At 55.6% G+C, this 24,792-nt stretch overlaps 2 protein-coding genes across 31 annotated transcripts in view; one reads left to right on the plus strand and one right to left on the minus strand.

Annotated features, from left to right (window-relative positions):
• Window positions 1–2,815, plus strand: part of MINK1 (misshapen like kinase 1) — a 42,209-nt gene extending 39,394 nt beyond the window's left edge. For all 11 annotated transcript variants that reach the window (XM_077892997.1, XM_077892999.1, XM_077893003.1 and 8 more), the window contains 8 exons: window positions 42–209; window positions 314–457; window positions 623–757; window positions 861–961; window positions 1,088–1,237; window positions 1,323–1,482; window positions 1,569–1,708; window positions 2,001–2,815. In XM_077892997.1, coding sequence (XP_077749123.1) covers window positions 42–209; window positions 314–457; window positions 623–757; window positions 861–961; window positions 1,088–1,237; window positions 1,323–1,482; window positions 1,569–1,708; window positions 2,001–2,084 — 1,082 coding nt within the window. In that variant the 3' untranslated portion in view covers window positions 2,085–2,815. The remainder of the gene's footprint in view (window positions 1–41; window positions 210–313; window positions 458–622; window positions 758–860; window positions 962–1,087; window positions 1,238–1,322; window positions 1,483–1,568; window positions 1,709–2,000) is intronic.
• CHRNE (cholinergic receptor nicotinic epsilon subunit) lies at window positions 156–14,392 on the minus strand. 20 transcript variants are annotated; one of them, XM_077893027.1, is made up of 15 exons: window positions 14,002–14,350; window positions 12,765–12,862; window positions 6,726–6,871; window positions 6,603–6,647; window positions 6,388–6,497; window positions 6,131–6,286; window positions 5,870–5,970; window positions 5,491–5,691; window positions 5,306–5,420; window positions 4,002–4,116; window positions 3,729–3,915; window positions 3,519–3,628; window positions 2,960–3,425; window positions 652–1,451; window positions 156–509 (listed from the first exon to the last, which is right to left on the minus strand). In XM_077893027.1, the coding sequence occupies exons 1-13, from the start codon at window positions 14,040–14,042 to the stop codon at window positions 3,276–3,278; spliced, it is 1,575 nt and encodes a 524-aa protein (XP_077749153.1). In that variant the 5' UTR covers window positions 14,043–14,350; the 3' UTR covers window positions 156–509; window positions 652–1,451; window positions 2,960–3,275. The 20 variants fall into 20 exon arrangements, with proteins under 20 accessions (XP_077749153.1, XP_077749154.1, XP_077749148.1 ...); XM_077893028.1 differs by having other exon boundaries at window positions 3,519–3,625; window positions 14,002–14,346; XM_077893022.1 differs by having other exon boundaries at window positions 652–849; window positions 1,109–1,451; window positions 5,306–5,691; window positions 6,603–6,871; window positions 14,002–14,356.
• Between the last annotated feature and the right edge of the window lie 10,400 nt (window positions 14,393–24,792).

The following is a 24,792-nucleotide window of genomic DNA, read 5'->3' on the forward strand; positions in this document are numbered from 1 at the left end:
CTGCAGCCCTCCTCCCCCTCTCCCTCTCCTCTTTCTGGCAGCCTTGGTGGGGGGAGAGGGCGGCCGGCTAGATCAGCTCCAGTACGACGTGCGTAAAGGCTCCGTGGTCAACGTGAACCCTACCAACACCCGCGCCCACAGCGAGACCCCCGAGATTCGCAAGTACAAGAAGCGGTTTAATTCAGAGATCCTCTGTGCAGCTCTTTGGGGTGAGCCAGGGCCAGGGAGGGAGAGCAGGGTCTGCTGGCACCCCTGGGCCCCCAGTCGGGCAAGGGCTGGCCACCAGTGACCCGCCCAGGGGCTCCCGCTGCAGGTGTCAACCTGCTGGTGGGCACAGAGAATGGCCTGATGCTACTGGACCGGAGCGGGCAGGGCAAGGTGTATGGGCTCATCGGGCGGCGGCGCTTCCAGCAAATGGATGTCCTAGAAGGGCTCAACTTGCTCATCACCATCTCAGGTGCGCGGGGCGCAGGCTGGGGACCCCAGATGCTCCGTCCGCTGCCTGTAGCCTGGGAGGAGGGCCAAGAGGGTGGCCTCGCGTCCCCAACCCCTGTGGGGTGCACCCCACCCTGCCCCACTCTGCCCCGCTGACCTCTGGTGAGGGGCCACATGTCCTCCTTAGGGAAAAGGAATAAACTGCGGGTGTACTACCTGTCCTGGCTCCGGAACAAGATTCTGCACAATGACCCGGACGTGGAGAAGAAGCAGGGCTGGACCACCGTGGGCGACATGGAGGGCTGCGGGCACTACCGCGTGGGTGAGGAGGGCACCGTGGGGTGCCAGGGGCATGTTTCCGAGAAGAGGGATCGGGGTCTGGGCTTCCTGGATGACACCCCTCCCCTTGCTTGCCTGCCCCCCAGTGAAGTACGAGCGCATTAAGTTCCTGGTCATCGCGCTGAAGAGCTCTGTGGAGGTGTACGCCTGGGCCCCCAAACCCTACCACAAGTTCATGGCCTTCAAGGTAGCCTCAGGGGCCCCCCTCTGCCCCCGTACCCACCACTGCCCTAGACATGCCCCCTGAGCCCCTTCTCCCCTCTGCACCCCCCCCCACCCTGGCCATCCCCCCTGAGTCCCCTCCCCTCCTCAGTCCTTCGCAGATCTCCCTCACCGCCCTCTGCTGGTTGACCTGACTGTGGAGGAGGGTCAGCGGCTCAAGGTCATCTATGGCTCCAGTGCCGGCTTCCATGCTGTGGACGTGGACTCGGGGAACAGCTATGACATCTACATCCCTGTGCATGTAAGCTCGGCAGGGCTTTGGGTAGAGCGCAGCCACAAGCCCCGGCTCAGGGTGCACTGCCTGCAGTCCATCCTCTCATCCCCAGATCCAGAGCCAGATCACGCCCCATGCCATCATCTTCCTCCCCAACACTGACGGCATGGAGATGCTGCTGTGCTACGAGGACGAAGGCGTCTACGTCAACACATATGGGCGGATCATTAAGGACGTGGTGCTGCAGTGGGGAGAGATGCCCACCTCTGTAGGTGAGTGAGGGGCCCACCTGGAGCGCCCCCTGCCCCCAGCTACCTGCCTGGCCCCCACTCACAGCCCCTCCTCCCCTTCCCCTCAGCCTACATCTGCTCCAACCAGATCATGGGCTGGGGTGAGAAAGCCATTGAGATCCGCTCCGTGGAGACAGGCCACCTGGACGGTGTCTTCATGCACAAACGAGCCCAGAGGCTCAAGTTCCTGTGCGAGCGGAATGACAAGGTGGGGTCCCCTTCCCCTATGCCCCTCAGCCCCCTGGCAGAGGGGATGGCCGTGGGGTCTTCCTGGGAAGGGGTCCTGGGGTCCCTGCCTGCCTTTTGTCACCTGCAGTTTCTGACTCCTTCATGTAGTGTCTGCCAGCTGTCCTCTCCCCGCGGTGGCCAGACCTACATGCCGCACTCTCCCTTTACCTCTGCCTCCAGGGTGGGGGGTGCCCTAAGAGACTAAATCCTGGAGCTTCTCTCTCTCCAGTTAACTGAGACTCTTTCCCCAATCCCTTCTCCTCCCCGCCCAGGTGTTTTTCGCCTCCGTCCGCTCTGGGGGCAGCAGCCAAGTTTACTTCATGACGCTGAACCGAAACTGCATCATGAACTGGTGACAGGGCCAGCTCGCCCCACAGCCAGACTCCCCAGGCCGCCCTCCTTTCCCCTCCCTGGGCTTTTGCTTTCGACTGGTTTGATTCACTGGAGCCTGCTGGGAACGTGACCTCTGACCCCTGATGCTTTTGTGATCACGTGACCATCCTATTTCCCTCCCCCCAATACTTCTCCCCCCAAAACTGTGCCTGTCCCGGTTCTGGGGAGAGGCACAGCTTCCCCTTACAGGAACCAAGTGGACTGAGCCCCACTCCCTTTTCTCCACTTGAGGAGAGTGCTCGGGGCATGCACCCCGTACCCCACTGCTGCTGACCGGGCAGGGCCCTGGGCCCCTTCATTTGCACGTCAGGGGAGCCGGCTCCCCCCTTGAATGTACCAGACCCTGGGGGGGGTCACTGGGCCCTAGGTGTCAGGGGGGGGGTGTCGCCTGCCACTCCAGGGGCAGGGACCATTTCCTCATTTTCTGAAAGCACTTTAATGATTCCCCTCTCCCCAAACCCCAGGGAATGGAGGGGGGACCCCGCCAGCCAAAACATTTCCCCCTTTCCAGCCCCAGTTCTTTCTAGCCTCGGACCTTCCCTGGTGGAGGGAGGGAACAGGGAGCTCTGTCCCCCCACCCCCACCCCCTTGCTTGCCTCTGTATATAGTGTGAGCAGCAAGTAGCCCCGCCCCCTCCCAATGTAGTGGCCTTGGATCTTCCGTTTGTTAATAAAGACAATTCAACCAGCTCCCACCAGCTCGCCCTGTTTTTTTCCATTTTCTCTCCCAGTCTTGGATACCAGCCAGGGTAAGCCAGCAGAACTGGGAGGGAGGGGGTGGTGCTGGGTCCAGAAACCCGGAAGAAAGACTGGAGGGGGAGGGGTACCTTCAGCCTTACCCTGTGGGCTGGAGGGGACCTTTAAGTTTGGCGATCCGCTGATGACGATAACAGCTCCTGGGGCTAGAGGGGTCAGCAGGGCTTGAGGAGGGATACCGAGTGGTTTCCGGAGGGCCGGCACCCGAGAACCCTCGGCTCCGGACCCCGCAGTGGCCAGACCTACATGCCGCACGCACACGCAACTCCTCTTGTGAGGTTGGCAAAGCTCCGATTTATTAGGGGCGGTCGGGCGGTCGATAAAAGTGAGGTCGGTAAAGGATCACCGTACAGCAGCCCCCCACCCCACCCCGCCCCGGGAACCGGGTGGGGAAGCCGGCTACATGCACGGTGGGTAGGGCAGCTCAGGCACTTGGTTGAAGTAGCCCCCAAGGAAAATGACGCTGGACCCCACGCCGAACAGCACCAAGGCGGCCCAGAAGCAGAGGTGATCCAGGGCCTTCCCCATGCGCACCCAGTCGGACACCTCCTGGGGAGGGGAGGGGCGGACACAAAGCTGCGTGTCCCGCGGAGCCAGAGACTGGCAGCCTCCAGGCGCCCCCCCTCCCCCCGGCTGCCCCACCTCGCCGGAGGCCTCCTGGCTCCGCGTGCTCTCGGCCACGAAGTTCACAGCCTCCACGCAGCAGCGGATCTCGGGGGCGGCGGCGCCCAGGCTCTGGCAGAGGGCAGCTGCTGGGGCGCCGGGGAGGGAGGGAGAGAGGGAGGGGAGTGTCACTGCGGGACGCCCCTGCCGCCCGCGCCCCCGCCGGCCCGCCCGCGCCCCTCGGCTCACCAGTCCAGGCCCCGTGCCGGTGCCTCTGCCCCTCGAACACGAGCTCGCTCCGCGGCTTTTTCAGGATCAGCTCCTCCGCACGGAGCAGCAGGCCCACCGAGGACGCGCGCCTGGGCGGCGGGGCGGCCCGGGGAGCCTCGGGGGGTGCGCTGGAGCCCAGGAGGCTGGGCAGCTGCTCCAGCAGGACCTGGGGGCGGGGCGAAGCGAGCTCGAGGCCCCGCCCCATCCGGGCCATCGCCCCGCCCCCGGAGCCGTCCCCCTCGCCGCTCTCACGTGGCGCAGCCGCGGGGACATGGCGTGCGTGGTGGGCGTCCGCAGAGACACGTTGAGCACGATGACACAGTTCATGACGATGATCGTGGCAACCACCATGACGAAGATGAGGTACCTGCAGAGCCCGCGGCGTGTGACCTCACAAACGACCGGCCTCGCTGGCGAGTCTGCTCCTCCCCAGAGGGGCCAGACGCCCGCGGCTCGGTGCTCCCTCTTCCGCCGGCAACCATGAAGGGGACCCCCAGCTCCCTGGAAACCCTGCTGTGGGTGTACCACTTCCACAGCTCTACGGAGGTGAGGCTGCGCCCGCGGCCCCGCGCTCCCCGCGCACTGTCCCCGGCCCCGACGGCCCCGCTGTCCCCGCTCCCCCTGCTCCGTGTCCAGGTGGCCCTGCAGCCCCCGCTGCTGTCCTCCCTGGAGCTCGCCGTGGCCTCAGCCCACGAGTATCTGGAGCAGAGGTTCCAAGAGCTTGATTCCCACCGGGAGCCGCAGGGGCCGCCCGCCCCGACGCCCACCCTGAGGCTGGTGCTCAGAGAGGCCGCGGCCAGCGTCGTGAGCTTCGGCGCCACCTTGTGTGAGGTGGGGCTGGGGGGCTGCGGAAGGAGGGGGCACGGGGGCACAGGCCCCACACCCCCACACCCCCCAACCCCTGCACCCCCCACGGCAGATCTCAGCCCTGTGGCTGCAGCAGGAGGCGCGGCGACTGGACGGCGGCGCCGGCAGTCCGGGCCCAGCCCCGGGCGCGGGGGACCCGGGCGCAGCGCTGAGCCGGCTAGCCCAGGCCGCGGGGCACCGGGTGCGGCAGGCGGGGGCCGCGGTGGGCGCCAGCGCCCGGCTGGTGCTGCAGGGGGCGTGGCTGTGCCTGTGCGGGCGGGGCCTGCGGGGGTCCTCCTCCCTCCTGCAGCACTGGCGGCGCCCGCTGGGCCTCGCGACCGAGGGAGGACCGGTGAGTTCGGGATGGGGGCACGGGCACCGGGGAGTTCGAGGCCGGGGGAGGGGAATGGGGGGCTGGGGTGGTGGCGGGGCTCGCGGGAAGGGGTTGAGCCGGCCCATCCCCAACAGAGATACTCAGGAGGCCTCGAGGTGGCGTCCAGCTGCAGCGCGGAGGACGGGGGACCCGAGCACCCACCGCCGCCCCAGTCCCGCCCCACGCTCAAATAAAGCCCAGGAGGGCGCGGACCCCCCCGAGCTGCTCCCGGTGTCGCCTGCCCGGCTCCTCTCGCGTGCTCCTGACTCCGCCTCCATGTTTGCCTGGCCCCGCCCCCGCGTCCTCCCCGGGTTGCCCCGGGACCCTCTGCCGTCACCTGCCCAGCATCGGCACGCTCAGCGACGTCTCGGGGATTTTCTGAGCGATCAGGAACAGGAAGACGGTCTGGGCGAGTAGGACGTTGATGGAAACGGTGCACTTCTGGCCGCCGGCTGGAGGGAGCGCCCGGTGAGAGCCGCCCCGCCAGCAGCGAGCCGGGCTCAGGGTCCCGCGGCCCCTTACCCTGCGCGGGCAGGAAGTAGGCGAGCAGCACCAGGCCCGAGATGAGCACGCAGGGCACGATGATGTTGATGACGTAGAAGAGCGGCTTCCGGCGGATGATGAGCGTGTAGATGACGTCGACGACCCCCGGGTCCCCAGCGGAGGCTCCGTTGGGGCGACGGATCAGCCCGGGGCAGAAGTCGATGGCCCACTCGCCGTTCTCTGCGGGGCGGGAAGGGGTGGGAGGGACGGGGCCCGGGACGGTCGGGAGTGCTTTCGAGCAGGGCGGCGGCCGCGTCCACCCTGCTCTCCACGGTCTGCGGTCGCCCCAGCTGGCCAGTACCCCACCCCCACCCCGGGCCCGTGCAGGGGCGGGTTTTCGGAGCAGAGGGGGCCTCACCCGTGTAGGCCTCGGTGTCGATGTCGATTTTGCTGATGGTCTCGCCGTCGTCGTCCACGGCGAAGACGAAGTCCACCTCCTCGGCATTGTACGTCTGCGAGCTGCGGAGCCAGGGCCCGGCGCCCCCCCCCCCAGGAGCTCGGAGGCGGGACCCCCACATCCCATTCCCGGGCGGCCCCGCCCCGCCCCCTGCCCCCTGCCCTCCTGCCCACCGCCCCCCACCCCCTTCCCTGCCCCCCGCCCCTGAGCAGCTTGTCCCACCGGAAGACCAGCGAGCAGTTCTGCCAGTCGAAGGGGAAGTAGGTGACCTCCACGGCGCAGGTGCTGCGGTAGATGGCGGGGGGCAGCCAGCTCACGTAGCCGCCCTCGTAGATCAGCACGTTGGCGTCGTAGGCCACGCCGAACTGGCCGTCAATGCTGTGGGCGCCGCGAGAGAGCCGGCGTCTTCCCCGGGCCCAACCCCGGCCCCGCGCGCCCAGGGCAAGCCCCGCCCGCCAGGTGCAGGGCCGCGGCCTCACTTGTTCTCCAGCACAATCTCCGGGAGCCATACGAGCTCCGAAGGGACCCGCAAGGTCTCCACGCCCCCGAAGTCGTCCTTGCTGTAGTTGAGTCGGTAATCCTGCCAGTCCTAGGGGTGGGGATGGCCGGCAGTGCCCTGCGTCTCCACCTGGCGCCCGCAGGAGTTGGGGAGACCTGGGCAGGACCCCCACTCGGCTCCCCGGCTCTCACTCACGATTCCAATCCAGACGCTGGTGGTCAGGGTCTCCTCCTTCTCGTTCTGGAGACGAGCCGGAGTCAGGGTGGTGGAGGTCGGAACTAGCCCCCAGGACGGTGGGTGCGGGTGGGGGCATCTTACCAGGGAGATAAGGTTGGTCAGGGTGACCTTGAGGGTGATGGTGACCGTGTCTTCAGGCTCCTTCACGGGCCGGCTTCCTGGGTCATAGTTGTCGAAGAGATGGTGGTACAGATGCAGCTCCTCGTTCTTGGCCTCAGCTCCACCTGCTGATGGGTGAGGCGGTGGGCTCGCTGCCCAGGAGGGGCTGGGGGCGACTCCCGCTGCTCCGTGTGTCTGCCCCTAGCCAGACCCTGCGTCCTGCTGGCTCTGCCCCATCCCTTGCGTGTCAGTGTCCCTCCCGCAGGAGGCCGAGCACGCGCGTACCCAGGAGCTGCAGGAGGAGCAGGGCACCAAGCAGAGCCCCTGCCATCCCGCTGTCTGGTCCTCGGGGTTATTCTGAGCTCTGGCAGCTTTAGGGGGACAGGCTGGGGCGGGGGGGCGGTGTTAGTTCCGGGCCGGGTTAGGGGACTGTCATCTAATCCTCTTCCCCCTGCAGTGTCAGCCAGAGACGTCCTGGCTGCTCCCGGAGGCAGCTGCCCCGTCCCAGCATCCTCTGCCTCCTGCTGGCCGTCGCCCCGGCCCGGCCTGACCCTCTGGGGACTGGAGCCAACCCTGCAGGTGCGGGTCCTTTATGAGCACCTGGACCTACCAGCTTGTCGGGCGGGTGGGGTACCCCTGCTGCCAACCTGCGCTGTTTTCCTTTGCGTGAGCTGCCCCACGCAAGTGACGTCCCTTGTCTTCTGTCACTCACGTGGAACTCATCACCACTCCCAGCCCAGCTAAGGTCACGGCCTGCGGCTGCTGCCCACAGACTTCGGCAGTCTCCTCCACGAAGGCCTGCGGCTGAGAGAGGCGGCTGCAGGGCACAACTGGCACCTAGCAAAGGAGGCCGTGCGGCGTGGGGGCCGCCCCCTTCCACAGGCCGAGCCCAGGTGAGCTCACCTCCCGCACCTGCCGCCCACGCCCGGTTCTCCTGGCCTCTCTGCTGCCACCTTGTGGCCAAACGTGGTGATGCTGCCTTCGAGCTGAGCGCCCTCGAACTGGTGGTTCAAGTTTTAACACTAGTCTCCTTGAGGGATGCCTGGGTGGCTCAGCGGCTGAACGCCTGCCTTGGGCTCAAAGAGTGACCCCGGGGTCCTGGCATCAAGTCCCGCATCGGGCTCCCCGCGGGGAGCCTGCTTCTCCCTCTGCCTGTGTCTCTGTCTCTCTCATGAAAAAATAAAATCTTTAAAAATAAAGTCTTCTTGGGCCACCCGCCTTGACCATCTGAGGTGCCTACTGAAGATTTGTGTTCCTAGGTTCCACCCCTAAAGAACCCTGGGTTAGGGATCCCTGGGTGGCGCAGCGGTTTGGCGCCTGCCTTTGGCCCAGGGCGCGATCCTGGAGACCCGGGATCAAATCCCACGTCGGGCTCCCGGTGCATGGAGCCTGCTTCTCCCTCTGCCTATGTCTGCCTCTCTCTCTCTCTCTCTCTCTGTGACTATCATAAATAAATAAATAAAATTAAAAAAAAAAAAAAAAAGAACCCTGGGTTAGGAGGATGCCAGAGATGGGGTGCCAGGAATCTGGGTTTTCTTGGAAGAAGCTCCCCGTGTGTGCTCACTGGGTTGGGGCTCAGTCCACCCTGGGGAAGCGATTAGCATTGTCCCAAAGGGACGAGAGAGGACTCAGGTGCACACTCACACAGAGAGACTGAGGAAAGCCAGAGATTCTACAGTCTGCTTTACTGATCCTGTGCCCCTGTGTTCCTTGTACACTTCACAAAACACTTTGGGGTCCGTCATTTTGGGGGGTCCTTACTCTGCCCAGAAGGTCCCTCCTCCTCGCCCCCATGTCACACTCAAGGACACCAAAGACCAGAGGGTCCATGTAGCTGGTCCATTTCCCACATGTCCTGGAGGCCGCTCCTTCCACCGCCAACAGGCTGTTGTTCCAGGTTCTCAGCTGCAGCCCTGCAGAGGGGATCTATTGGGATCTGTTGGGCCAAGCTCACCTGCTTCATGCAGCTGCCTACACCCCATGGCCCCTGCTCAGGGCCTGGGCCAGGGATTCTGACAAATGCAGAGCTTTATTTGGAACGAGGTCCCCTGCACTGGCCCAGCCGCCACTACCCTAGCCGCAAGGAGGAGGGAGTGGCCTACAAACAGCAACAGCATTGAGGTCCGAGGGGAGGGAGGGAGGGCACCCTGTCACCAGCTTCCCTATGTGACCAGAATCAGCTCCACAACCCAGGTGTCCTGTGGGCATCCACATGGACGGGGACAGAGTGACTGTGTCAGAGGCCCAGAGGGACCCAGGGACCCACCGCTCCCTCCTTCCATCCCACTGCTCTGCTCTCCGATTCTCTGGCCCCAACCAGCCTGCCTGTTCTCTCCTATGTACCCCCTCACCCCACCCCTATCTGATGCCCCGAGGCAGAGGGTGGGTGTGGGCGCAGAAGGGGCAGGGGACTGGCCCATGACTGCCCATGGGTGGTGGGTGCCACCACACGTCCAGAGCCTTCCACCCCCTACCCACCCAGCCCACTTCCCATTCCTCGGCTACAGCTGAGAAATGGTACCTTTCCCCGCAGGACTGAGCCTTGATGACAGTGGTTGGGGTAGGGGCCCCTGGAACTGGCTCTGCCCCAGGGCCAGGGCCCAGCTGGGATTTCCACCCGTTCTGCACACAGTGTTGGGGGGGGGACAGACCCTCACCGCCACATGGTGCAGGAATGTTACACACAGGCACGCCCCAAACCCCAAACCGTAGAGGTAGAAGCAGTGTCGGACCAAGCCGCCTGGGGACACCCGCCCACATGGAGAGCCGAGTGCGGGTGGAGGGAGCCGGTGCCAATACCCCCTCAACGCCCAAGCCCTCGCGGCGCAGCTGCGGTCGCTGGCTCCGAATGGCCGGCATTCTCCGGGAGAGCACTTTGCTTGGGAGACCCCAGCCGCTCCCGGCGTGACTGGGCGGGGGGGGGGGGGGGGGGGTGGGGGTGGGGGGGGGGAGGTGGTTGTGCTCAGGCCCTTGAGGCTCACACACAGGCCTCTAGCAGGAGGGGCCCCTCCCTCTCCCGCCCCAGCCCTGGGCAGTCTCTCTGCTGGTTCCCAGAACAGGACAGGTGCCTGATGCTGGTGACAGAGCAGGTGCCAGGACACAGCTTCCTGCCCCATGTGTGGGGCCAGGCACCAGACTCAGGCCTGGGCTTTGTGTTTCTACAATAACACCCTATAAACCCGACCGTTTTGTCCCAGCAGACACCTTGACTTCCAGGCTGGACCCCCAAATCCCAGCCTACCAGGCAACCGGCAATTCCAGCAGTGGCAGCCCCCGGGCTCCAGGTCTGGCTTCTTAGCCATGAGTCCCCTCCCAGTGGGCGACACCCCAAGCCCTCTGTGGAGTGTGAGGAAGGCACCTTCTGCCCGCCGCAGAAAGCTCCCCTTCCTTCTGCCCACGGGGAGCGTGGCCCTGGCGGGTGATTCTGAGAGCCCATGTTCTCTAGTCTCTGGTCTTGCTGGTGTCACATGTTCAAGGCATGAAGCCCAGGCCCCTGCACGAGAGGCGCCCGGTAAGGACAGAGCCGAGTAAGCGCAGATGAAGGGTCGTCTTCTCAGTGCCCGTCCCTTCTCTTCTCCAGCCTGGGACCCCAGAGGACCACCAGGTACTTAGAGACGCCCGGCCTCGGGCCAGGGTCGATGGGCGCAGGGGAGGATGCCCTCCCTGAGAATGTCCCATAGGAACCCAGCTGCCACAGGACAGGGCCGGGGGCAGCCTGTTGGTCACGCAGAGAAGCCCGGATGCCACCCGGGCCACATAAGGACATGCGGAGACCACAGCAGGCCTGGGCCATCCCTGCCCCCGCTGGCTGTGCTCACTGCCTCCTGCAGGCTGGCGCCCAGCACGTCCTTCAACTGAGGCACCTCTGCATCTTTTCAATAAATCCCCCTTTGACTTAAAAATACTTAAAAAATAGTAGCATGAAAAAAAAAGTAAACTGTTATAAAGAAAACAAAAATGCCCCGAACACAATACCCAGAAAAATCCTTCTGACCATAAAAAATCAATGCATGCTGTCCTTCTGAAGTAGAGATGACAAATGCACAACACCCACTCTACCTGTTGCCCCACCACCAACCGAGAACCCCCCCCAGGTAGCCCCGCTTGCCTGACACCCACTGTCCCCTGATCACCACTGGCCAGACTATTCCAGGCAGCAGTGGCCTGGCTGCCAGAACTTAGCAGGCAGCTTGGGCATGACTTTGATAAGAATGAGCTTAGGCAATGCATTAATTCCTAATTCCATAATTGCCTGGGTATGAGCCCTCTGCCCACAGACTATGGCGTTTTCCTGCCCTGCAGGACCGGGGAGGGGCGGCAACTGTTAGGTGGGTGGCCTTGTCATGAAGAGGCAAGGAAACCGTGGAATCCAGAAACAGAAAGAGGCATAAAGAGTGGAGAGGGAAGGTCTGAAATAGAAGAGCAAATTCACGTCATCAAGTTCAGATGAAGCCGACCTAAAACCATAGGGGACCCACTGCCTCACCTAACACGTGCCTATTGTTTTCTTTTTTTTTTTTTCTTTTTTTTTTTTTTTTTTTTTTTTTTTTTTTTTAATTTTTTATTTATTTATTCATGATAGTCACAGAGAGAGAGAGAGAGAGGCAGAGACACAGGCAGAGAGAGAAGCGGGCTCCATGCAGGGAGCCCGATGTGGGATTCGATCCCGGGTCTCCAGGATCGCGCCCTGGGCCAAAGGCAGGCGCCAAACCGCTGCGCCACCCAGGGATCCCTGTTTTCTTTTTTTAAAGATTTTTATTTATTTATTCATGAGAGACGCACAGAGAGAGGCAGAGACACAGGCAGAGGGAGAAGCAGGCTCCCTGTGGGGGAGCCCGATGTGGGACTCGATCCCAGGACCCCAGGGTCACGCCCTAAGCCAAAGGCAGATGCTCAACCTCTGGGCCACCCAGGCGTCCCACACGTGCCTATTGTTAAAATCATGAAGTGTATCTTACATATGAGTAGGTATAGGAACGTCCGTACAGCTAAAAAAGCAATAATAAAATAAATAAACACTCAGGTGCCCGCTGCCCAGGCCAAGAAACAGCCTCTTCCTGTCCCTGGAAGCCCCTTGGCGTGCCCCCACTCTGCCCTACATGAATCCCACCACCACCCTTATCCTGAAAATGCAGTTGTTCTGTTTCCCTTCCAGTCATCATGGCCTACTTGTCCCTGTGTTTGAACATTTGGTCACGAAAGAATAATGTATCTGTTCAAAAAAACAAACAACAAAAAAAACACAAAAGTAACACATGCTATTCCTAGAAACAGTGAAAAGTCCAGAGAGATATAATGAAACTCAAGCCTTTCTTGTTAAATCACTAGATGGTACTCTTGAAACTAATGTAACATTGGGGTCTAACTCCCCAAAAAATATATAAATAAAATAACATCATTTCTCTTTCTTCCCAATCCCTCCCCTCAGAGATCAATATCTTCTGTTCAAGGTACATCTTTCTAGACCAAAGTCCAGCACATGTGTGTATGTGCATAAGTATTAATGCATACAGAAGCATCCGTGTTTACTTTCTGCAACATCTGGCCTGGTCTGTCGTGGGGCCTGGCCACACCCCCCGGGCCTCTTGTTCTCCAGAGCTGCTCCCGGTGCACAGATCCAGTCCTGACGGGTAGATATTTAACATGCCAACCAAATAAAATCTTTTTTAAAAAAGGGGGGAAGGCACCTGGGTGGCTCAGTGGTTGAGATCTGCCTTCAGCTCAGGGAGCGACCACGGGGTCCCAGGATCAGTCCCACATCCGGCTCCCCAGAGGGAGCCTGCTTCTCCTCCTGCCTGTGTCTCTGCCTCTCTCTGTGTCTCTCATGAATAAATAAAATCTTAAAAAACATACACACAAAAACCAAAACAAAACCATTGATGCCTTTTGCCAAACCTTTCTCCAAAAAAAAGCATGTACCGCGTACACCAATCACACCAGCAGAGTCCGAGAGTGCGTGTCTTGCTCACGCCCTCCCAAGGACAGAAGAGCATCAAGCTTGAAAATTTTTGCCAAACTAACAGGTGACAGCTGCTGTCCCATCACTGTGATGTGCTGACAAGGAAGCTCGGGCTGTCTTCATCCCCATAGGAGAGAAGCCTTCATACAGCAAAAATAACCTAGCACGAAAAAAAAAATAACCTAGCACGTTGGAACCCCTGGGTGGCTTAGCGGTTGAGCATCTGCCTTTGGCTCAGGTGGTGATCCTGGAGACCCGGGATGGAGTCCCACATCAGACTCCAGCGGGAGCCTGCTTCTCCCTCTGCCGGTGTCTCTTCCTCTCTCTCTCTCTCTCTCTCTCTGTGTGTCTCATGAATAAATAAATAAAATCTTAAAAAAAAAAAAAAAGATAACCTAGCACGTCAATGTAGAAAATATGACTTAAGCAGATGGATCCCGGTAGGGCACCCAGAAAACTCATCATTGAAATAACCAACCACCAGCCCCTCAGCTCCCAACTGCCGCTCAGTGAGCCGGATACTCTGAATGTGAAATGAAAGCAAGGAAGTCCTGGAGTAAAGCCAGCACCAGGGCCTTCCTTATCTCGGGGGGAGAAGGCCTTGCCTCCCTCCCCTGCAGCTCCAGGCCAGGACCATAAAAAGACAAAAAATGCAAGACATTTCTGTAGGATCCAAAACATAAATCCAGGGACGCCTGCATGGCTCAGTTGGTTAAGCTTCCCACTCTTGGTTTTGGCTCAGGTCGTGATCTCAGGGTCCTGGGATGGAGCCCTGCATTGGGCTCCCGGCTCAGCAGGGAGCCTGCTTCTTCCTCACCCTCTGTGTGCTCCCCCCCACCCAAATACATAAAATCTTTAAAAAAAAAAAAAAACAACAACACATAAACCCAAAGGCAAGCAAGTGACAAATGGGGTAAAAGTGCCTGCAGCCAGCCACTTATCTCCTCTGACCAAGGAGCTGGCTGAAAGCCACCCAAGGCTGAGGAGGGGGTGGGCGCCTCCCCACATGTCACAGCACCGCCGGGGAGCAGGAGGAGACCACGGGGTGGACTGGCGGTCCTGGTGTTGGAGGCGAACACGGACCAGAGCAGGAGGGCCGCCGGTTCCCCAGGAAAGATATGAAAAGACTCATAACAAAAATGCTCAATGGGGAGGAGTAGAAATGAGAGGGACCGAGATAGGAGAGGGAGAGGTGAGAGGGAAGGGAAGGGGGGATCTAGGGCTGTAGACACAGCCAGGGGTGCCCCTGGGCCTGGGAGGATGCAGGCACCCTCCGCAGGAGGGGACCTCTTCACTCACCTGCCTGCAAAAGGAAACTGAAGTCCTTGGGACTTCCCCATGCAGGACAGACAGATGGAAGTCCAGTCTGGCCACCTGCTTAAAGGAGCTCTGGAACCTCCTTCTCCTTCGAGAACAGAGGAGACGCAGGGAGGCAGGTCCCAGCATCACCCCAGCACACAGCGCATCCCAGGGACGCTAGGGGCTGGGTCCGGAGAGAGAAGGCCTCTGTGCTACCGCACAGATTCCACCGATGATTCTGGAAACCCAGGAGAAGAGGATTCAGAGCCAGAGAGACACCAGGACTGGGAACTCCAGTTCCTCAACAGCCCTGAGAGGGAGCCATCCTCAAAGGAGACAGGTTAGAGGCAGCTCGCCTCGCCTGGTGAGCCTCATCCTATTAACACACAGTATATGTACCCTTCATAGTGCAAGTAAGTGGAACTCAACTTTTTTTTTTTTTAAGATTTTATTTATTTATTCATGAGAGACACAGAGAGAGGCAGAGACGCAGGCAGAGGGAGAAGCAGGCTCCCTGCAGGGAGCCTGATGTGGGACTCGATCCCAGGAACCCCGGGGTCATGCCCTGAGCCAAAGTCTGATGTTTCACCAATGGAGCTCCCAGGCTCCCCGAAAAGGTTCTCAATCTCCATCATCTTGGTGATTCCACCGGGGATATGTTTGTCAGAACTCATGGGGCAGCACACCTAAGTTGGGAGTAATTCTCTGTGTATAAATTATTACTCAATTCTTTTTTTTTTTTTTTTTTAGATTTTTTGTATTTATTCATAGAGACAGAGAGAGAGAGAGGCAGAGAAGCAGGCATCAAACAGAGAGCCTGATGTGGGACTCGATCCAGGGTCTCCAGGATCACACCCTGCGCTGCAGGCGGCGCTAAACCGCTGCGCCACCAGGGCTGCCCTATTACTCAATTTCTAAAACTTTAAAAAATAATAATAATAAAAATAAGCCCTCTGTTTCAATGTGCCACTGATGAGCACACCCAGAGCCCAGACCCTGGAGTTCTAACACTCAAGAGGCCCTTTCAAATAATCCCAAGGAGACTTTGCTTTCAGATGTGCTGGGTCATGTTTCCATGGTCAGGTCCATTTTCCTAAAGTATGACATTCATAAAATACAAAACACAATTCCCACTTTCCTTCCACGTTAGCATCCTTGACCTCTCTTCCTCATAATCACGGAGACACACTTTTTAACACGGGTCATGCTCTGTGAAACTGCCGTGACCCTCCTGCCCCTCCGCATTTTCCTTCCCAAAGTCCCCTTAGTCCCATGATGAGTTCATGAAAAACACCTTTCCTTGGATATTCTTCGTCAGAAGAGAACTATTCGTCATGAATGCCTCCCCCGCCGACACCCCATCCCGCGTTGATGATGGCAACATGCAGGTGTGCAGTTTACTGTCCCTGATTTCTAGTCTTTTGAGCCAAAGCAATGCAAAGGCAGATACAGTCACGCCTGTCAGGGCTGACAACGCTGTCACGCCCTGGAAAGCCGTCCTCATAGTAATTACATTATATGACAGGTCACATTTTGATTAAATGTCACCAATTTTTACAGAAGATGTTTGTTTTTCTGATCACGGGTGCCTGGGTGGCTCAGTGGTTGAGCGTCTGCCTTCGGCTTAAGGTGTGACCCTGGGACCCTGGGATCGAGTCCCACCTCGAGCTCCCCAGAGGGAGCCTGCTTCTCCCTCTGCCTGTGTCTCTGTGTGTCTCTCATGAATAAATAAATAAAATCTTTAAAAAAATTATTTTTCTGATCATTTGATCCTTTCTTTTTATAAGTTTTTTTTTTTTTTTTTTTTTGAGAGAGAGAGATAGGAGAAGGAGTGAGAATCTTAAGCAGGCTTCATGCTAGGTGCCAAGTCCAACGCAGGCCTTGATCCCATGACCCCCAGATCATGATCTGAACTGAAATCAAGAGTCAGACACTTAACTGACTGAGCCACCCACACACCCCTAAGGTTTTTTTTTTTTTATGATAGTCACACACAGAGAGAGAGAGAGAGAGGCAGAGACATAGGCAGAGGGAGAAGCAGGCTCCATGCACCGGGAGCCCAACATGGAACTCGATCCCGGGTCTCCAGGATCGCGCCCTGGGCCAAAGGCAGGCGCTAAACCACTGCGCCACCCAGGGATCCCGGGTTTTATTTTTAAATAATCTCCATACCCAACACGGGCTTGAACTCATAACCACAAGATCAAGAGTGACTTGCTCCACTGCCTGAGCCAGCCAGCTGCCCCCTCATTTGACCCTTTCTATGTAATCGTATGTAAAACTGATTTTTAAAGGGAAGAGATGATCGAAGTTAAATTGATTTTCTCGGGATGCCTGGGTGGCCCAGCTGTTGAGCGTCTGCCTTCGGCTCAGGGTATGATCCCTGGGTCCCAGGACTGAGTCCCATATCAGGCTCCCTGCATCAAGCCTGCTTCTCCCTCTACCTGTGTCTCTGCCTCTCTCTCTGTGTCTCTCATGAATGAATAAATAAATAAAATCTTAAAAAAAAAATAAATGGATTTTCTCTGTGGGTTCTAAGAGCAGAGTATTTGTGACTTTTTCAGCCCACAACCTATCAACACGGGGAGAGGATTTGTTGGGCAAGAATCTGAAACAGGAAATTCTCTTCATTTTAGCCCAAGGCTGGGTTTTTTTATTCGTTTGATTTGTTCATCACTAAAAATAAGTGCCACTTCATATGTAAAAGCAGCAAGCGGTATCAGTAAAAGCAGAAAGAAGCAGCTACAAAGATCAGCTAGTGATGGCCAGGTAACAAACACCCCGGGACGCCCTAGTGACTTTATAGGTGAGATCTATCAAACTTTCAAGGAATGGATCATCTGATTTTACACAAGTTCTTCCCCAAAATAGATAAAGAAGGCAAAGTACTCCGGGCGGCTCAGTTGGTTAAGCGTCTGCCTTCAGCTCAGGTCATGGTCCCGGGGTCCTGGGATGGAGCCTCTCGAATTGCGCTCCCTGCTCAGCAGGGAGTCTGCTTCTCCCTCTCCCTCTGCCGCTCCCCCTGCTCATGTACTCTGTCTCTCAAATAAATAAAAAAGAAAAAGAAGGCAAGCCATCTCATTTTAGAAGTTCTGACTTCAGCTAAAGACACCACAAGAAAATTAAAACACCAGCCTCATTCACTTAGGAACATAAATGTGAAAATCCTACATAAAACATGGGCCAACCACATCCAAAGGTTTATTGAAAAGGACACCATCCAACCTGATTAAGTCAAGTCCGTCCCACAAATGCCAGGATGATTTGCTCTTCTTTCCTCTGGACAGAGCTCCATCTTGCTGAGAGCAGCAGCCTGTGCCCAGCCCCAATGGATGGGCCACGATTAGTCACTGAAGCCTATCTTCTCCAGACGCTCAGAAGGCAACCCTCTCTTGCAGTCAGAAGCACCATGACCCACCTCTGACCAATGTCACTAGAAGTCAGCCAGGGGACAGGGCTGCTGGGAAAGGTTGTCCTCAGCTGGTAAAAGGAGAGTCACGTATGGTAAAGCAGTTTTGTGCTTCTGCTCTCACCCCTTCCCTTCCACCACCAGATTTATGCATTTGAGGGTGGCAGCCATGTTGTGACCATGAGGTGACCGTGACAGAGGACAAAGATGGTATGCTAGAAAGATGAGCTCCTTGCTACTGAATGACGCTATCAAGCTGCTAGGCCAACCTGAGAGGGGCCCATCTCCAGACTGCTGGCTGGGGAGTTAACTGGCTGGTTGAATCCGTGGAGCAGCGTGTCTGCCACTCTTGACCTTGGGGTTGTGAGTTTGAGCCCCGCATTGAGTATAGCGATTACTTAAATAAATAAATTTAAAAAAAAAATAATGCCCTTAGATTTTAAGAAAGCAGGGGATCCCTGGGTGGCTCAGCACTTTGGTGCCTGCCTTTGGCCCAGGGCGCGATCTTGGAGTCCCGGGATCAAGTCCCACGTCAGACTTCCGGCATGGAGACTGCTTCTCCCTCCTCCTGTGTCTCTGCCTCTCTCTCAATTAATTAATTAATTAATTAAAAAAAAGATTTTAAGAAGGCATTGCTGGTTTTCTTTTTTTTTTTTAATTTTTATTTATTTATGATAGTCACACAGAGAGAGAGAGAGGCAGAGACACAGGCAGAGGGAGAAGCAGGCTCCATGCACCGGGAGCCCGACGTGGGATTCGATCCCGGGTCTCCAGGATCGCGCCCTGGGCCAAACGCAGGCGCTAAACCGCTGCACCACCCGGGGATCCCGCATTGCTGGTTTTCTATTACGTGCTGCTGAGACCATTTTTTTTTAACCAATTCAAATGGTTTATCACAGAAAAATCTACCAATATTATTAACTGCACTAGTGGACTCATGGAGACAGATCCCATGCTTATACAATTAGAAATAGGAAAATGCGAGGCAACTGGGTGGCTCAGTGGTTGAGTGTCTGCCTTTGGCTCAGGTCATAATCCCGGGGTCCTGGGACAGAATCTCGCATCGGGCTTCTCCTCCCTCTGCCTATGTCTCTGTCTCTCTGTCTCTCATGAATAAATAAATAAAATCTTAAAAAAAAAGATAAAATGTTTATGACAGTTTAATGGTCCATGAATAGCCACATCAGGTGTGAAAAAGAAAAGGGGAGGGAGTCACCCTACCAGATATTAAAACATACCACAGAAGTTATAGCAAGCAAGTAACAACAAACAAATACACAAAAACCAACTGCCGCCCGGGTGGCTCAGTGGTTTAGCGCTGCCTTCAGCCCAGGGCCTGATCCTGGGGACCCTGGATCGAGTCCCAGGTTGGGCTCCCTGCATGGAGCCTGCTTCTCCCTCTGCCTGTGTCTCTGCCTGTCTCTCTCTCTCTCTGTGTCTCTCATGAATAAATAAATAAAATCTTGAAAAAAAGAAAAATCTTAAAAAAACAAACAAACAAACAACTGCCACTGCATAGCTGCTGATAAATAGAAGAAGAGAACCGGCTAAGAGCAGAGGAGCTGCCCGTGTGCACACGGAAGCGTGGTGTGGGCTAACAGTGCAGTGACATCAGGAAGGACAGGTTAGACCAGCGGACAGGGTAGGTGGTTGCCTCACTGTGTGGGGGAGAAAACAAAAAGGAAAGAAGGAAAGTTATATCCCTGTTTCACATGGTATGCAAAAGTAAACTCCAGGTGGATTAAAGATTTTTAAAAAGATTTTTATTTATCTATTCATGAGAGACACAGAAAGAGACAGAGACACAGGCAGAGGGAGAAGCAGGCTCCCTGCGGGGACCCCAATGTAGGGCTTGATCCCAGGACCCCGGGATCATGACCTGGGCTGAAGGCAGACACTTGAGTGCCTTCACCGCTGAGCCACTCAGGTGTCCCTGGGTGGGATTTTCTTAAACAAGATACCATGACCACAAACCATAACACGGGAGAATTTCTGCGTGGCTCGAGTGGCCCGCAGGCCGGGCTGTCCCAGTGAACGACATGCCCAGGCCACGGGGTGTGGGCAGCCTCCCGGAGAGGCTGGAAGCAGGAGCCGTGAGCGTGGGGTGGCCGCAGACCGGAACCACGGGACAGCTGCCGTTTGGTGTGCTGGCTCCTCTCCCCCCACTGAGCAGGTGTCCCCTGAGGCCCGCAGCCGAGCGGCGTCCCAAGGTCTGCTCGCTGCGGGGTGGAGACGTGGCCACGTGCAGCACCACAGCAGCCCTGGCGGCAGGGCTGGGGGAACTTAGGGTGCAGGGACCTGCCCCGTCTAGAGCTTGAAGACTGGTGTCCCTCCTGGGGGTCCCAGAGGAGCTGCAGCCACCGAATCCGCTGCGGCGGGGCTGACGGAGGCCCAGGGGTAGAGCCCAAGCGACCCCAGGAGACGGCTCCGTGAGAGGCCTTGCTGTGCAAACACTGGGCACAGACATTCCATTCCATCCGATGGCACTCGGCACCGGCCCCATGAAACCCTGTCTCCGATCCTAATGTTATGTTTTAGTCTGGTTCCTCTGCTTACAAGGAAAAGGAACAAATTTAAATCACCTAAAAAAAAGTGTTTTTTTTTTTTTTTAACCTTCCTGGCAATAATCAATTCAGGCAATTGGGTGCTGCAGTTTACAGGCCAAAGTTTAATAAGGAACAGGGTATTGACATAGCATCAAATACGTCCCCACGAAAGCCCTCCTGAGTGACCAAAGGAAAAACAGGAACTCGATAGTGGAAAAGCTCGGTGGATTCCACCTTAACTGCGTATCAAAGTCAACATCATCAGAAACAGGTCAAACGGGGATCCCTGGATGGCGCAGCGGTTTAGCGCCTGTCTTTGGCCCAGGGCGCGATCCTGGAGACCTGGGATCGAATCCCACATCGGGCTCCCGGTGCATGGAGCCTGCTCCTCCCTCTGCCTGTGTCTCTGCCTCTCTCTCTCTCTCTGTGACTATCATAAATAAATAAATTAAAAAATAAAAAAAATAAAAAAAATAAAAAATAAAAGAAACAGGTCAAATGGAGGTATTTCCTGATACGATTGCCCCAAGAAAGCCACATCACTTCGGTGACAGTTGTGCCAGAGAAACACACCCAATATCCAATCACGGGAAACATCAGGCAGACGGAGGGAAATTCTACATAATTGAGGGACATTCTATGTAATCACTGGACTGTGGTTTTTCAAAAATGTCAAAGTCCGAAAAATAAAGACAGTTTAAGAAACTATAGGAAAGCAGGGGCTCCCTGGGTGGCTCAGTGGTTTCACGCCTGCCTTTGGCCCAGGGCGCAATCCTGGAGTCCCAGGATCGAGTCCCTGGATCGAGTTCCACGTCAGGCTCCCTGCATGGAGCCTGCTTCTCCCTCTGCCTGTGTCTCTGCCTCTCTCTCTCTCTCTCTCTCTATGTCTATCATAAATAAATAAAAATAAATTTAAAAAAAAGAAACTATAGGAAAACAAAGAGCTGTGGTCCCAGGCAGAGGGGGTAGCCATAAGGGACTTTTTTTAGACAATTGGCTGAATGGGAATACAAACGCCAGACAGGATGGCAGTAGGGCACCAGTGTTGAGTTTCCCAAAATCAATGATCCCACTGCAGTGAGGTAAGAAAAATGTCTTTGTTGTTAGGAGACACACATGGAAATGCTAGCGGCAAAGGGACATGGTATCTCCAGTTTCGTGTCAGTTCAGGAAAACACACTTGAGAAAGGGTGATAAAGCAAATGAGACAAAATGTTAACAAATGGTGCATCTGGGCCAAGTTAATACATAAAATCCACCCTCCTGCGGTACGTTTATCATCCACTGTGCGACACTGAGAAGTTTGCAATAGAGAGATAGCAAAATCCACCAAGGAGATTTCCGCTTCTGGGAAGATGGAGTGGATGTGCTTTTTCCCTTGTTCAGCCCATAAGTCCAATGAAACCCTAGAATATTCCATATAAACACGAACCTGGAAATAGGCACAGAAAATAAAATAAAATAATAATAATAATAATAATAATAATAATAATAATAGTGCCTGGGTGGTTCAGTCAGTTGGGTATCTGCCTTCGGCTCAGATCATGATCCTGGGGTCCTGGGATCAAGTCCCAAATCAGGCTCCCTGCTCAGCGGGGCATCTGCTTCTCCTTCTCCCTCTGGCCCTCCCCCTGCTCATGCTCTCAATCTCTCTCTCTCTGTCTGAAATAAATAAAATCTTAATAATAATAATAAAGCTCCAACAAAAGCCTGCCCTCTCTAGCCAAAGGACCAGGGGAGGGTAGCCTACCATGGCAGAACCTGGGAAATCACCCCTCTGTTCCAGACAAATCCCACAGACACACTGTGGCTGCACCCATACTTGCAAAGGCCAAAGGGTGAGCCTGGATTTCCACCCTCCCCGGGCTTGCAATGAGGAACCCCAACATCCCTGCAAGGGTGGGGTCCCCCTGGGAAGGCTGAGTAGGGGAGCAAGAACTTTCACCCTAGCCAGCTAGTAACCACGGGGGAGCCTGGACTTCCAACCCAGGCAGTCATGAGGCACCGCTTCCCCTCCCCACTGCAGGGCGTCAGGGAGGCCAGGAGGGTCAGGACTGTCGCTCATTTCAGCACTTGGGAGGCTGCGGGGACCCCCACACACAGTAAGAAGCCCCCTGCAGATGTCAACAGAAGCTGAAGGGGGTGCTCAAACTTGTACCTCTACCTGGCAACACCTTTCTTTCCTCAACAGAGTGGTGTCAAAAAATGCCAGCTAAAACAGACTCTCATAGGGATGCCTGGGGGGGCTCAATGGTGGAGCATCTGCCTTCTGCTCAGGGTGTGATCCCGGGGTCCTGGGATCGAGTCCTGCATTGGGATCCCTGCAGGGAGCCTGCTTCTCCCTCTGCCTGTGTCTCTGCCTCTCTCTCTACATCTCTCATGAATAAATAAATAAAATCTTTAAAAAAAAACCCCACCAGACTCCTGTAAAATAATACAATAGTGGCCATGTTTCCACACACACACAAAAGAATCATTCATCATACCAAGAACTGCAAAGAGCTCAGAATGAATGACAAGGGTAACCAACAGCTCGTCCAAAGGACAGAGGTTCAGTGAGGACGCCTGGGTAATTATTTTAAGGCAGCCATGATAATAATGCTTTAACAAGAAATTACAGGTATGCATGAAACCCATGCAGACTCAATGTCAGCAAGGGCGCAGAGGATCTAAGGAAGCACTGAAGGGAGAGTGTAAAGCTGAAAGACAGGACGGCTGAAATGAAAGCTCAGGGAGTGAGCTGCGCAACACAATGGAGACAACAGAGAAAGGAACCAGTGAGCTGGAAGATACAAGTACAGAAATCACCCATTCCGAACAACAGACAGAAAACAGGCTTGGGGGGGGGGGGGTGGTTGATGGCGCCAGGGTAGCTCAGTGAGTTAAGCATCAGACTCTTGATTTCAGCTGAGGTCAGGATCTCAGGGTCCTGGGATTGAGCCCTGCAGTGGGCTCCGCACAGTGGGGAGTCTGCTGGAGAGTCTCTTTCTACCCTTCCCCACGCTCATGCATGCTCACACTCTTTCAAATAAATAAATCTTTAAAAAAAATAACCCAAAGATAAACTCCCCCATATAAACACACAACAACCCAGAAATATGACCCAGATATCGCAGTCCTAGGCATTTCCCTGGGAAAATGGAGACTGGTGTTCACAGAAAAGTCTGTACGCTAACGTTTATGACAGATTTATTTATAACGGCCAACAACTGGAATCAGCCTGGATGGCCTTCACTTGGTGAATGGTTAAACCGTGCTACATCCACACGGTGGAACACCGCCCAGCAATTAAAATAAATGAGCTACCTGTGCACCCTACAAACTACGAAACTGCACAGAAGTGTGCAAAGTGAACAAAGCCAACTCAGAAAGGTCCTATACTGTGTGATCATGCATAGGTGACCTTCTCGGCATGACAAGACAGCAGAAATGAACAGAGCGGTGGTTGTCGGGGGTAGGAAAGGAGTGTGGGTCTAAAGGAGCCACATAAGGGATCCTTACGGGGAGCACAGAGTCCGTATCCAGGTTGTGATATTGCGTGGTAGGTTTGCAAGATGTTACTAATGGGGGGAACTGGATAAAGGGTACCAGGGTCTCTGTCTTATTTCTTACAACTGCATGTGGGTCTGTAATGATCTCAAAAAAAGCTTAATGTTTAAAAATCCACCCGAAATTTTATTTTATTTATTTATTTTAGTATTTTTTTAAATTTTTATTTATTTATGATAGTCACACACAGAGAGAGAGAGAGAGGCAGAGACATAGGCAGAGGGAGAAGCAGGCTCCATGCACCGGGAACCGACGTGGGATTCGATCCCGGGTCTCCAGGATCGCGCCCTGGGCCAAAGGCAGGCGCTAAACCGCTGCGCCACCCAGGGATCCCCCACCCGAAATTTTAAAAATACCTTTGCCATCAACTCCACTTAAAAAAAAGAGAGAAATGAGGGTGCCTCTGCCTATGTTTCTGCCTCTCTCTGTGTGTCTCTCATGAATAAATATATAAAATCTTTTTAAAAAATTGAGTGGATTTTGAGTAGACCACCAACTAATGTCTCCTGTACGAACTCTTTGAAAAGGAACCACAGCTAACGCACTGAATTGGGCTCTTTGGATGAGATCAATTCTGCCTAATTTAATGCAACAGAGACTTGCTGGGGGATCCCTAGGTGGCGCAGCGGTTTGGCGCCTGCCTTCGGCCTAGGGCGCGATCCTGGAGACCCGGGATCGAATCCCACATCGGGCTCCCAGTGCATGGAGCCTGCTTCTCCCTCTGCCTGTGTCTCTGCCTCTCTCTCTCTGTGACTATCATAAATAAATAAAAATTAAAAAAAAAAAAACAGAGACTTGCTGGAAAGATATTGGACTCACTGGGTACAAATGAACATGGACAACCCAGGACTGCTTGGGAATCAGGTGGCTCTGGTGGCCTTTGTAGGAGGAACCACTCTATGGCTTTTCCTGAGCACTTTCTCAAAGTGAATGCTGTCCAGGTCTATTTTCTCCTTTCTTGTCAACACATTCACCATTTGAAATCCTAGGACAAGAATAGTTGCCCGTGATTAGGTTACACCCCTGGGCTAAACTCAGGCCATGACAGGAAGGATCCGATGGAAGGAACTTCCAGAGACATTTGGGTCTCCGAAGTGAGAGGGCAGTGTGCCTACTTCTTGACTCCTATCAAATCTGTACTTGTCTGAGGAGATGTAATCTCCCAAAAGGGAACCGGGGTCCTCTTATCCGAGAGGAATGGATGTTGGATTTTTTTTAGTTCACATATTATCCTTAGATATTACATGATAATACATATGAAATAGCACAAGGCAGTACTCAGATGAA

The sequence above is a fragment of the Canis aureus genome, chromosome 3 (assembly GCF_053574225.1).
Source record: "Canis aureus isolate CA01 chromosome 3, VMU_Caureus_v.1.0, whole genome shotgun sequence".
NCBI classification, from domain to species: Eukaryota; Metazoa; Chordata; class Mammalia; order Carnivora; family Canidae; genus Canis; species Canis aureus.